The 14,292-nt window shown below is 39.4% G+C and overlaps 1 protein-coding gene across 1 annotated transcript; it reads right to left on the bottom strand.

The window, feature by feature from the left end:
• Positions 1 to 515: 515 nt before the first annotated feature.
• LOC127536871 (sodium- and chloride-dependent GABA transporter 2-like) lies at positions 516 to 13,459 on the bottom strand. The gene is made up of 15 exons (XM_051958246.1): positions 13,446 to 13,459; positions 13,255 to 13,403; positions 10,662 to 10,796; positions 9,821 to 9,961; positions 8,913 to 9,000; positions 8,668 to 8,800; positions 7,612 to 7,746; positions 7,433 to 7,536; positions 5,588 to 5,712; positions 3,486 to 3,598; positions 3,254 to 3,391; positions 2,960 to 3,062; positions 1,718 to 1,818; positions 1,399 to 1,569; positions 516 to 754 (listed from the first exon to the last, which is right to left on the bottom strand). Exons 1-15 carry the CDS (start codon positions 13,457 to 13,459, stop codon positions 593 to 595), a joined length of 1,812 nt encoding a protein of 603 aa, XP_051814206.1. The 3' UTR covers positions 516 to 592.
• Between the last annotated feature and the right edge of the window lie 833 nt (positions 13,460 to 14,292).

Genomic DNA, 14,292 nt, shown 5'->3' with positions numbered 1-14,292 from the left:
TTGCGGAGCCCCACAACTAATTGTCACCCACTAAAATGTATTATCAGCCATTTGCTTATTGCCTGTGAACACTATGCATTTAATTTGGAAAGTAAGATGACATCATCTTTATTATCAAAAAATCAATAATACCCTTATCGCTCACACACTGAAAACCTTCTCAGGAATGCAGCACAACAAATAGCCAAAGTGTTGACACAGCCGGCAAACCTCCGCGATTCCAATACGATCAAGGTTCTGGATGCACCACAATAAACCGAGGCCCTCAACTCACCAGACCCACGGAGGCAGTGGTCTATAGTTTGTACAAATGTATTCATCTCCTGTCTTAGAATCTGGAATTTCTAGTTTAGGTCTGTAGGGACAAATACCATTGTGAAAGGAGAAATGACAAATATAGCTCTGAGGTTTTACTATGAGCAAATAGTATCAGTTTCTAAACAGGAACACTGAAAGGTAAAACCTCGATAGCTATTTTCTCTTGCTGTGATATTTTTTTCTTGATAAGTTTAGTTTCCATAATCAGTGTGACGCTATTAAAATAGATAGACAAGACTTTGGATTTCAAGGAATGTTACAAAAGCAGAGAAAGTTATTTTACAGTCTGTAGCTCGCTCAGTGCCAGATCTAAGGTGTTGGACACAGTCAGGTGATCGTTCTGTTCTTTCATATCAGCTGGTAGTAAACTGTTGTCCCCCTCCTGCTTTTGGGTCGGTAAATGTTCCACTCCAGGTTGACACAGGTGATGAAAACGCTATAAAATAGAGAAAAATATTCACCAATTGTCCCCACCAAAATGACACAGCAGTAGATGAATTGCTTTGCTGCATTGCTAAGAATGTAGAGTGAATACTAAAGAAAGTATTCGCCCCCCTCGCAAGTGTTCCCTTTATGTTGGTTTTCAACATGGTCATGACATAAATCATGATTAATATGATTTTTTGACAAGAAAAAAACTATGTGAAAGTGATATAAAATGTAAAACAAGTGCTTGCTCAAGTAATAGATTAGATTCACCTTTAGCACATTTACAGCATTGAGCCTGTGTGATACGTCTATAAAAGGGGGGAAACTTCCACTTCAATATTTTTAATAGGCACTGCAGTTTCTACTCTGGAACTTAACAGATCAAATCTCATATATTAGTTTGTTTTTTTTAAAGAAAAAGAGAACTGTTAAGCAAATATGTTGAGCTTTGATTTTCATTTCATGAACTGACGTGGGAGTCCACATGTCATGTCAGGTCCACAATTTTAGTGCATATTTTCTGATCATATTGTATTGTCCAGTATCTATGAAAGCTCTAAATTAATCAAAATTACAAACTTACTTTTAATTATATAAGACATCCACACCATGTGTGTGTTTTTTTTAATTGTTACCATAATAATCAATTACCTGTCTGAGGGTCCCAGTCCCAGTGATCAGCTTAAACAGTGCATATCCAGGCACAAGCACAACGGATGAGAGAGTCATCACCCATCCCAACATGTATGCCCAGTCTGGGTACACGTACCACCGATTAAACGTCAGAGGTTGGTACTCAACTAAAGAATATATAAAAGCACCCTGAAAAAAGAAAAGATGGTTTAGTAGTTGGATTGTGACTGAAATGTAAGTATGGATATGTTGTCGACTACAGGAAATGTCTTTATCTGTTTGGGATTCTGATCTAAAGATTCCATCCTGACACTGAAACACTGAAAGTCCAGCTCACCAGTGAGACTATCGGTGTGAGGTAGAGCCAGCAGATTTTAAAAAATGGGTTGGCGTTCACCCCTGTCATGTCCTTTATGATGTCATACAACCGATCTGCCCCTTGATAGGAGAAACGAGATGAGTTAGAGTAAAACAATCAAATCAGACCATGTTTGTGAATTTTTATGTACAAATTACATGAGGATTTTGCATAGTTTTACACAATATCATTACAGTAAAATGCACTGCCTGGCCACAAAAAAATTGCCACCTGGATCTAACTTAGCAAATAGGTAAGAGCCTTCCATTGGATAATTACTGCAGAGATGAATATGTTTCAGCTGCAACAACTTATTTAACCCCAGCTGATGCAGTGAGGAGCTTCTCATTTCTTGAACAACCATGTCGGAAGACATATCCTGTGGTCATGGAAACAATGTTAATCTGCTTCAGATGGGTCAAATTATTGGCCTACATCAAGCCAAGAAAACTATTAAGGAGATTTCTGAAACTACTAAAATCAGGTTAAGAACTGTCCAACGCGTTATTAAAACCTAGAAGGATAGTGGAGAACCATCATCTTAGAGGAATGTGGTCGGTCATGTGGTCTGATGAGTCCAGATTTACCCTGTTCCAAAGTGATGCGGGCATCAGGGTAAGAAGAGAGGCAGATGAAGTGATGCACTCATCATGGCTAGTGCCCACAAGCCTGTGGGGGTTAGAGTTATGATCTGGGGTTGGTCAGGTTCAGCAATGTTATGTTCCCAAAGAATGAGGTCAGCTGACTATCTGAATATACTGAATTACCAGGTCTTTCCATCAGTGGAGTTTATCTCCTCTGATGGCATGGGAATGTTCCAAGATGACAATGCCAGGATTCATGAGGCTCACATTGAGAATGAGTGGATCAAGGAGCGTGAGACGTCATTTTCATTCATGGATTGTCCTCCACAGAGTCCAGACCTCAGCCCCACTGAGGACATTTGAGATGTGATGGAGAAGACTTTGTGCAGCGGTCCAACTCTCCCATCATCAATTTAAGATCTTGGTCAAAAAAATGCATCACTGAACAGAAACAAATGCTGTGACATTGTAGAAGCTTATTGAAACGATGCCACAGCAAAAGAGCGTCATACTCCAAGCTAAAGGCAGTCCAGTGAAATATTAGAATGTGTGACTTTGTTGGTTTTTTTTGCCAGGCAGTGCATATAATGAAATGTAAAGAATAAACAAACTACTCCTTTAAAAACAGCATATTTACCAAATAATCGTCCCAGTGCCAGTGTTTCAAACACACCGATAAAGAGGATGCATACTCCGTTACAGGCATAGTAGTCCATCATCTGGAACACATACATCCCTCCCTAGGGACAACAACAAGGACATTTATTTAATATGCATTTATTTTCTGTTGTCAATTGGATAGAAACCTATTTAAAGCAAAATGTACTTTTTTAGGTTGCAAAATGAGAGTTCTTTAAAACTATTTTGGCAGCAATACAGTCCCATAGCAGAGAAAAACATAGTAAACATTAATATAATGTTAAATACTGACTTGAGTAATCATAACAAGCTGACATAAAAAGCAGATTAGGCAGAAGAGGATGAGTAACTTCTCCCGTCGGCCTGTCCTGCGCATAACTTTAGGAAACAAGTCTGTGAAGGACGTCATGACCACCTCCATGGTGATAAACTGTACGGCAAATGGACAACACAGAAGAAGATGAAGTGAATTTCCAAATATAAATAAAATTTTCCAAAAAAGTGCATCTAAATGTGCATCTTACTTCTGTGTCCAGACCCAAGAGAATGAGCATGACAAAGAAACAGATGGACCACAGTTGAGGCAGAGGCATCATGGCTACAGCCTGAGGATAAGCAATGAACGCCAAGCCTGGACCTGGAAAACAACATCAGAATGATTCTAGACTACTTGGTCTCCTACTATCTGCTTTTGTTATTTAGACAATTTAGCAACAAGATCATTACTACAGAGTAAAGATAAATATTCCCATTAAATCCCATTAACCAAGACAATCTCTTTATTCTCTCAAGACAAAAGGAATCTTCAGGGTCAATAAGAAGATGGGAACCAAAAAGTACATAAGATCGTATAAGAAATCTCTTTCAAAGTGGTGGCATTTTTTCACACCACTTGCAAAATGAAAGCACACCTTTGGTTCTGAAAACAAGAGGACTTGTTAGGTTATGTCTTTCTTTCTGAAATCACAACAGCTATCTATGGTTTCTGGTAAGAACGGTAAATACTCACTTTGAGATCAAAGGATATAGGGTTCCAGTGATTAAATCATAGAAAATTCAGAATTCAGAATTGTAGGATTCATTGGACACTCAAGACTGCCATGATGTGCTGTGAACGGTCTTTATAAGTGTATGTAAACTGTGTAAAATGTGTGGCTATTAAATAATGATAAAGTTGAATGAATTAAACTTATTCAAGAAACTTTGCGAGAGAGAAACATAAGACAGAGGTCAGTGACAGAGCACAGTAAATTCTCTCAGTGATGTTTGTGGCCCATAAAGTGCCCTCAGTACCTGACCACACTCCCTATTCAGTTCATGTAGCACCATGCAACTTATTCTCACTTTCCTAAAATCAAGTCTGCATTCAGCAGAGCCTGATTTGAGTTAGTTCCAGAAGTTGGGAATAAAATTACAGCGCTAACTCATGGAGGAAGACCTACTGTTCTCATTCGTAGTCACATCATTAGCTTCATTCCTGTACTATGACCAAAGCCTTGTAAAATGCAAATTCCTTAACTTAAACCACAAATCCGTAGTTTCAACATCACCCAGATGACGTTCATAACATACCAGTCTGGTCAGCAGGGAGTGTTGTCAGGTACATAATGTTCAGAACAAGTGTGTTACACGTACAACAGCAGGAATGCATGCAATGTAAACAGTTGTGCCTGCTCCAGTTGGCTTTGGGCTGAGGCAACTGTGCTCGCAATGTTGTTGGTTTTCCACAAGATGCCAGCAAAGGTTTTAGACATTATTGTATCTCCAACTTACCAGACTCACATGTTGCCATAAAGTTTATGCTGGTTTATTTAAGCAAAAGAAGCAATATCACAGATTATAAACACTTGTTCTAAGCGCTGCTTTACAAATCTTGAATAAACATTCCTGTGTATTATCAGCGAAATATACTTAACAAGTAAAAGTGTGGGTACACACCATCATGGTATCAGTGTTCAGTTTTTCAATGTAATGTCATTGGAATTGAAATAAATGTAATTGCTTTTTTATTACTACTGATGCACTAACATGCAAGAAGCATTAAAGTATTGCAACAGACTGAATGAAGCAGTGCAGATTTTATTCATTTTATATAATGTTCAGGGGCTTCATTTAACAACTTATTGTGTTTTATATCATTAATTATATTATGATAGGCTTTTATAGTCCTAATCTGATGTAAGGAAACTCACAACTACAGCTGTCAGATAAATGTATTAGTAAAATGAGAAAAATACATTTCTCCCTGAATGTTGGGTCAAAAATAGAAAGAAACATACAATTAAAATGTTCAAACAGAGTAGGAGTGCTGCAATTTTTTTCTTTAGTACTGGGTATAATGCCCCACTCCCACAAATGAAGCATCTGTGGGCAAAAGGTCACAATCACCCAAAACTGATTTATTTCCCCCTGAAATCCATATTTCTCCACAGTTCTCCACAAAATTGTTTCAGTCACAACAACCTGTACTTTGAACCATCTAACTGTTTTTATTTGAAAATGGAAAATCTTCCCCTTCCTTTACCACTGTATTAGTGACAAACTGTAACATGTTGCCAAAAAAAATGCCAGAAGTTACATGACACTAAATTCAGGATAAAGACATTGTATGTTTCTGCATATATACCTGACTCTGCCACCTCTGCAATAGGAACACCCTGCTCATGAGCCATGAATCCAAGCACCGAGAAAACTGCAAACCCAGCTATGAAACTGGTCCCACTGTTCAGCAAACACAGCCACAGACAGTCTCTGCAAAACATAAAAACACAGAGAGTACTCTTTGATTTAATGGCATGTGATTCATACAAACTTAAAAAGGCATTGCCTAACTCTGATTTACTGGTACATATGTCAGAAAAGTTGATAAGAACTCATTCTGTCATAATGTCAGGCTGTAATTACCAATTATTGTGGCCAAAAGAATTTACAATAACATTATCGCAATACATGTATAAAATCTGGAAAAACGTCCTAATGCCATCAGTCAGACTTGTCTTTAACTTTGTGTATTGTGTGTTTAATTATAAAAACACTCCAAGTGTAGCAAGCTGAAGTGAGAGTACGTAGCTATAAATCCACGACATGTTGTTCCTATGTTGGTGTGAGATAACATCACTCCCTTAGGCTACAAAGCCCATTTTTTGTTCCAAATTGTTGTGAGAGAACTACTGTAAATTAAAGAATGGATTTTCTGACTTAACTGTTTTATTTTACTTGGATAACATTTAACAAAAAATGTTGTTTAAGATGTGTTATTTGTATTGTACTGAACTATGTTCATATTTTTATTACCTTGAAGACACTGAGAATGCTAAGATGATACATCCATCCATCCATCCATCCATTCTCTATACACAGCTTTATTCTCACTAGGATCGCGGGGGGTGCTGGAGTCTATCCCAGCTGACTCGGGCGAAGGCAAGGGACACCCTGGACAGGTCACCAGTCTGTCACAGGGCTACATATACAGACAAACAATCACACTCACATTCACACCTACGGACAATTTAGAGTAACCAATTCACCTCAGCATGTTTTTGGACTGTGTTACTATACAAAGAGACAATAAGCAGCCCTGCTAGAGTCCAACACTCACTGGAAATGTGTTTTATTTTCTCCTGAGGGAACAAACACAACTTGTACTTTGGTTGTATAAGGACCAAACCCTGCATTGTTTTTATGGCATCATGGAATGGTTGCCAGAACCTGCAAGGGCCAACCAAAGCTCCTTTTCCATTGCCTCCCTGAGCTCCCACAATGTTTGCTGCCGAGACTGCTCCAGCTGCAGTGCTTCTCGGCCCCCAGTACCTGTTTGCTGTCTCAGGAGACCCCGAACCCCACCAAGCATGAAAGACCTCCTTCTTCAGCCTGATGACCTCTTTCACCGCCTGTGTCCATGGACAGGTTTCTCGGTTGTCACCACAAATGATCTTTTGACCATAGCTTCTCACAGATGCTTCTGCAATGGAGACCCATTCAGATTCAAAGCCCCCAACCGAGGAGGTGGCAAGGTGCACGAGAACCTCCTCTAGAGGGGCGAGTTGAAAACATAATGGGGCCTCTGCCAGACATTCTCAGTTACCTTCACCCTGTCATCCCCAGCTGTTGTCAAAACTCTAAAGTTCGTCTGAAAAATCGCAACTGATTTTATGGGAATAATAATTTTTAAAAAACGTCCTACGAGTCAACAGGACTGCTTCCTGAGGTTTGTTAGATATGACACCACAGAAGTCTGAATCCTTTTTTTCCCAAACTGTCATCCGTGCACTGACTTTTCAAAATGGAAATACTCAGCAATTGTGTCGACTGCTCAGTTTAATCATGATATGTTTTCGTATATAAAAAAAACACCGTATGGGCATGTTAAAGAGATAAAAAAAAATAAGGTTTTCACCAGAAGTGGTCTGTAATTGTACTAGAATGCCATGAAACTAAACATTAAGCCCAGGCATGGACTGAAAGTACTTACCTGTAGCAGTTGTTGTTGTACTTGTTGTAGCTGCCTAATACAATTATAGAGCCCACACCAACACTGTAGGAGAAGAAGATTTGAGTCCCAGCCTCCATCCACACCTGTTCCAACAGCAGCAGTAAGTATATTTGTCTACCTGCACTTTGCATTGTGACTATACGTTATTAAGTTCCTACCTGAGGATCTGAGAGCCGTGAGACTTCAGGTAGAAGATAAAACTTCACTCCTTGTAGGGCACCAGGAAGAGTGAGTCCGCGAATCAAGAGAATGAACAGCATCACATAGGGGAAGGTGGCAGTGAAATACACCACCTGGAGAAGGTGACATCATTTAAGGCATTTATGGAGTTAATCATGCCACTCTGGTCAAATAGTTTTCAATCTTTTACAGAGGTACCATCATTTTTGTCCAGGCCTGTTTCATTAGTTTGTTTTTTTAAATAATTATGTTAATCAACAATTCAAAAGTGATGGCTGTTTTTGATTATTTAATTTTCAATAAATTTTTATTTATTGTTACTTTTGTGAGTTTCAAGTGATTTCAGTGAGAATTGTGGGTTTTTCCTTCTTTAACTGAGGGGTACCAACAATTTTGTCCACGTGTGTAAATACCGGGCTTTGCAAAAGTTCTGTTACACTCGGTTTCATGATCTTTAGAGACGTTTACATGTCGGAGTGAAAAATTCCATTGAATAAACTGAAAGTTCTACCTTATAGGCAGGTGTCCTTAATACAAATTTTTTTCTCCGGTGAAGTTGTATCAAGATGGAAGTCAAAAGAGTTGAGATATCTGCTCTCCTTTGTGCTGAACATCAGCCGGATGACCGTCCACAGAGTCGCGGAGAGGCTAAAGAATGGTGAAGATCTTTCAGGTCTTCACCATTCTTGAAAGATCATCTGAAAGATCTTCACCATTCTTGAGCCTCTCCGCGACTCTGTGGACGGTCATCTGGCTGATGTTCAGCTGCTTGGCTCTGTCAGACTTGTTGTGGCCAGCATGAAGGAGAGCAGATATCTCAACTCTTTTGACTTCCATCTTGATACAACTTCACCGGAGAAAAAAATTCTATTAAGGACACCTGCCTATAAGGTAGAACTTTCAGTTTATTTAATGGAATTTTTCACTCCGACATGTAAACATCTCTAAAAATCATGAAACCGTGTAACAGAACTTTTGGAAAGCCCGGTATACTAGCTGATCATGTAGAACAGTTTTGTGGTCTCTATAAATACCTTGCCTGTAGACTTGACACCTTTCCAGATACAGAAGTAGCAGATGATCCAGATAGTAATTAGACACAACAGCACCTCCCACCTGATGCTGCCTAAGTCCTCGATGCCCCCTGAGAGAGCCAGCACACGTCGTCTAGAAGTAAAGAGGAAATTTTGTTTTGTCTTGCATTAAATGTTAATTGAATAGTAACTTGGAATGCAATGAACCATCTGGAGACTTTGTTTGTTCATCTGTGCAGACATACTCCCAGAATTCTGTAGCTGCAGAGGTCGAGTTCGTCAGGTTGGTCCATGGTACGCTGGCATTGTTTGCTGAAAAGTCTACACAGTCATCTGTAAGGATGAAAGGAATTAATGGGAAATAATTCCATGCTTGCAAGCCTTGAAATGGTAATTGTACCATTTTGATTACAGTAATAACTGGAAAACCTGTCAAGTTTTATGTCGGTGTTATGCACAATATAGCTATTGATCAAAGTGCATAATGTTCTGTGATTAGTTCCATTGTTTCATGCATATGTTTTTCACATGAGCTACAAACAAAATGAAGACAATTCTTTGTACAAGGGTACTTTAAAAAGTTTTTGACCTTACCTGGAAACAAGGGGTGGAACCTCCACTGTGGGGCATAACTGAAAGCCTTATGTCGCTGTCCTCGAAAACTCACTGCTTTTATTTTTAAGCAATCAAACAGAAAAAAAGAGGAAAGCTTCGAGCTGGCATGCTGTTTTCCAGAACTATGCACCTGTCCACACAGTACATGTGGCAGAGCAGAGTAATGTGGCTCTGAACTGTTGCGCCATGAATCTTATTCACCTGGCAAGGACCATCTGAATTCTGTTTCCCAAACCAAAATCCCACTTGTGTAGTCACCATTTTCAGAGTGATGATGAAGTCATCCATGCTACCTTCTTTCACAAAGGGATAGCAAGCTTTAACATCGGTGGACCAAGTGCATCGATGTTAAAGCAGATGGTGTTGAAAAATAATCCAAGAACAATCTTTCTCCTGTAATGTTTGACAGTGAGGTCGAGAACATTTTGAAGCACCCTAATGTATCTTTGGCATCATGCATCATTCAAATATTACTACGTCCTCTGTCACACAAATCAGTCTGAATGCATCAGACAGTGAAACAATCTTGGAATTGTACCTGTGTTCCAGTAGTTGTTGCAGTTGGCCCAAGGGAGCTGTGGGCTGAAGGAGAACACGAGGTAGAGCAACGCCCAGGACAGAATAATAAGGTAAGTTGGACAGCTGTAGAGGAGGATCAGCTGCCCTGCATAGCCAATACCTGCAGGGCCAGATTTGACATTTTCTGTTGCAGACAAACCTTAATTTATTCATTATTGATTTTTTTTGTTGTTGTTGTTGTTGGCCAGTGCCACAGAAACCTAGTTGATCAGATCTACTATTTGGACTTAGTCACTTTTTGGAACAGATATTTTCGTGCTTGCTTAAAAATAAACAAGTATGAAAATAATTGTAAAATGAAAAGTCTAACTATGATATAAAAATAACATGAAGATACAGTCGCCTTGCAGCTCGAAGATGTCTGGTTCAAGTCCTGACCTGGGCCTGGGATCTTTCTGCAGGGAGTTTGCATGCTCTCTCGGTGCATGTGTGGGTTTTTCATCAAGTTCTCTGGCTCCCTCCCACAGTCCAAAAACATGCTGAGGTTAATTAGTGATTCTAAATTGTCTGTAGGTGTCAATGTGAGTGTGATTGTTTCCTTGTGATAGACCGGTGACTTGTCCAGGGTGTCCCTTGCCTTCACCCTAACTCAGCTGGGATAAACTCCAGGCCCCCTGTGACCCCAAGATTAAGCGGTGTATAGATAATGGACAGATGGATGGATTTTAATTTCACAAAGAATTTTTTTTTTTTTGCAAATAACTAACAATGCTTGTTGATATATTTTTGCTGTAAAAAAAATGTTCCTACAGCATTGTGTGGTGTGAACAGTGCATTGTATTGTTTTTCATTCCATGTACCTTCTGCCAGTGGGCATAACTTCCTCCAGCAGGTGATGCCGCCCTCCTGAGTGTACTGGCCTATGGTCGTCTCCAGCAGGAACAGGGGTATGCCACAGGTCACCACAAATACCAGATATGGCACCAAGAATGCACCTAAATTTGCAAAATACACAATAATACATATGTGTACTACGGCTTCAGAGTTGCAAGTACACTGTGAGTAATGAAACTTGTTCGTGTTTTATCGGCATTTTTTTTTTACATTAAAAGCAGCTTCATTGCAATATCACAATACAAGAAGTATATAGTTTCACTTTTATTGCTACTGCTGCTGCATTAGTTGACCTGAGTTAAGGTTTTCCCAACTTATGTCCTGTACTTAGGGAGCTATTTTCTGTTTGGATGTCCTGATTAGTTTCTTTTGCCCCGATCTGATCCAAGTAATTTAATATTTAGTGGCAGCTGATACTTAGTCATAATCCTATGCCATTTTCCAAGATAAAACACACTTCACGTACATTAAAGTTGCTAAAATCAATCGAGCAGCTCTGCGATGCATTAAGATAAATTTGCACTTCTGCATTCAGGCTGTTTTCGTCATGTTAGATCTGTGATCACAAACCCTGTCATAAAGATCCGGTAGGCCGCTATGGAAGCTGTAGTGCTGAGCGGGTCAAATGCACCTTTGTTCCAAATGTGCTAAAAGATGCCAAAATTCTGTGTTCTTTCTTTGATCGTTTGCCTGACCCTCATGAGTTTCTCCTGTGTTTCGTTTCCTTCTCAGTTCTATGTATACGCATTATGCGTCTTCTCCTGTCAGTCACCAGTTTGAAATTTTTTCTAAACTGTTCTCCTGCCAGTCCATTTGTTCACTGGGTCTGTTAATCATGTGTCCTAATGTTATTTTCTAGATATAGTTTCTCTGGATTAGATGTGAGTGCATGTTTGTCTGTCTCTGTGTGTTAGCTCTGTGATGAACCCATGACCTGTCCAGGATGCAGCCTGCCTTAAGTCAGATAGGTCAATTGAGATCAATTTCAGCCAGCCCTGTGATCCTCTACAAGATAAAGTGATATCTAAAACATGGATGGAAGGATGCTTTGTTTGCTTTTGACTTTTTTTTTAATCCCAGTATCACCAGCTACCTTTTGTTAATTCACATGTTAACTTTCCAATACATTTCTTTTGTAAAGTTTGTCTTTTTTGCTTCCACCTGCTTGCATTGTGTGTATCTGCACTTGGGTTCTTAATGATCTCCCTGACATAGACGACAACAGGGTTTACACAAAGGTCTGTTCTTAAGGACTGATTAATCCCGCCTATGAGACTGTGAACCTTGGGATAGATTTTGTGAATGATTATAAACTGATGGGTCATGTAGAAGGTTTTGACGATCGTCTCAACCAGAAGTGCATCCCTCTGAATTGAGCAGCTTTAGACTTTGGACTGTTGCCCGGACAACAAATAAATCTGAACAGAGACAATCTCTGCTAGTTGCTGATGTTTCTGTTTACCCGTTACTAAATATCTTTGAGTGATTTGATAAGAACATGCAACTTTGCATCATTTAATAGAATAGATCTAGCTACTGAGTAAAGAGGATGCAGAAGACAGGGTTAGATGGAGGCAATTGATTCACTGTGGCGACCCCTGAAGGGAAAAGCCGAAAGGAAAAGAAGAAGAAGATCTAGCTACTGAGTAACTTGTCACCTTTTTTAAAATTAAACTCTAAATAATTCAGACATGGCTCCAGTATGAATGGGTTTCAGTTTAGTCAGTGTTAAAGATGGAGTCGGGGATTTTGGAAAAGATTGTTGATATTTAGCATGCATGCGCTGGATTTCCCATCCTTCTCACTCCCACTCCTCTCTCTCCCCCAGTTTTCCCTCCCCCTCTTTTCTTGCCATTCATGTGCTCAAGCATGAATGTGCACATGACACACCGTCATTATATGGAATAGTCCAAGTCACTGTTGCCAAGTCACAGAGCCAGGCCTGTGTACAAACACTGAAGTTTTGTTCAACACATACTCAGAACAGAACTCTAGTTCTTCTTTCTCACATATACTTTGGGGAGATATTCACTTATTTAGGCAAGAAATTGTTGCATTGGATTTACGTACTCCAAATTTAAGGGAAATGAGGTTTACAGATTCATTGCTTGACTTTTTTTGTCTTTTACATAGAGCCTCGGACAGTCTTTCTTTGCAATTTAGGCCTTATATGTACCTATTAAATTATTTTTAATAAATTTTCATTACTTAAAGTAGTTACAGCTACCTCAGTTCCATTACGAGACACAGAAAGTATCAAGCTTTACTTGCTGGTACCTGGAAGCTTTTGGCTCAAATACTACCGGATGGCATGCTTATCGAACCAATACACTTCCCACTATTACTGACCTAAGTATGTCTAAAGTCAGGCTACTTAAACTGCATGAATTTGACTCATTCATACTGAAAGAGTTTGTAGGATTCTGTCATGTTACCTATCAACAAAACCCTGCAACATAAATATATCTAGTAGTAAATTGAAAAGAACTGATTGAAGTAAATTCACCAAAACTTGAATTAATTCAACATAAGCATGCAGTGAGCATCACGTTTGATTACCTCCTCCATTTTTGTAGCAGAGGTAAGGAAACCTCCACACATTGCCCAGGCCGACGACATTCCCAGCAACAGCCAGGAGAAACTCCACCTTACTTCCCCAGTGTCCTCTCTCCTCCACCTCGCCCTGCATGTCTTTTTGAGCACACTTTCTGTTCGATATACCCAAACGTTTGGACTGAAACTGATGTTACTTTTGTCGAGTCATGCTTAGCGAACAAGGTTCTATGTCTTTATATTCACGACCAACTCTGCGTCATGTAATGAGCAACTGCCAAAGCAGTTAATCAGTTTAGTGGAAACGTAAATTATCTGCAGACTGAGCATGAATTTGAAACAAAAAATGTAACATTTTGATGTTTTCTAATGTGTTTCTCAAGATGTATCAGAGTTATCTAAATGATCAACATTTGTATGTTGTGGTCTGAATTCTCAGCAGACTAGTCACTGAACTTCATCAGTGTATGATTTTATTGCCCCTCCTGTTTTAATCATTGTTGCAGTTGCGGTTTACACACACCTTACTGTTTAATATAAACAGAAACCATACACTCCATTGAAACTGCTGTAAATGTGCTTCAAATCCAGTGTTAGGGCAGAAATGGAACACCAGGAGAGACTCAAAACATCATGTTTGTGGCCTCTCACGTGTGTCAGGTAGTTAAATTATAGACAAGTCATACCGAACACGACATTACCTTTGATACGTGAAAGTCATTCATGTTATGATTATACAGTCCTTCAGGGCAACATAGAGCTACTATGCCAGACTGCAGTAACCACATCCACAACCTCAGTGGTATAACAATCTGGGAACATGAACATCGAGTCATTGGTGAGCCTGACAGCCTGACAGCTACCCCAACCTGAAAATCCAGCACAACTTAGAAACCCCATCTCTCAGTTGTCTGGAGTTTGTAAAAGTGTATTCATTTCTTGCTTTAGAAAACTGAGACGTCTGCTATTTTCAATGTGTATGGGGGAAAAAACATGACAAAAGGAAAGATTACAAGTAGAGCTTTGAGGTTTAATTATACAGTC

The sequence above is a fragment of the Acanthochromis polyacanthus genome, chromosome 13, assembly GCF_021347895.1.
Source record: "Acanthochromis polyacanthus isolate Apoly-LR-REF ecotype Palm Island chromosome 13, KAUST_Apoly_ChrSc, whole genome shotgun sequence".
NCBI classification, from domain to species: Eukaryota; Metazoa; Chordata; class Actinopteri; family Pomacentridae; genus Acanthochromis; species Acanthochromis polyacanthus.
This window is presented reverse-complemented; position numbering and strand designations above follow the sequence as displayed.

Excerpts from the sequence above, each read along its gene's own strand:
- LOC127536871 (XM_051958246.1), bottom strand. Across the intron at positions 10,797-13,254 it reads CTGCTACAAAAATGGAGGAG|GTGCATTCTTGGTGCCATAT; the intron begins GTAATCAAACGT and ends TTGCAAATTTAG. Across the intron at positions 3,392-3,485 it reads TCTTGGGTCTGGACACAGAA|TTTATCACCATGGAGGTGGT; the intron begins GTAAGATGCACA and ends TTTGCCGTACAG.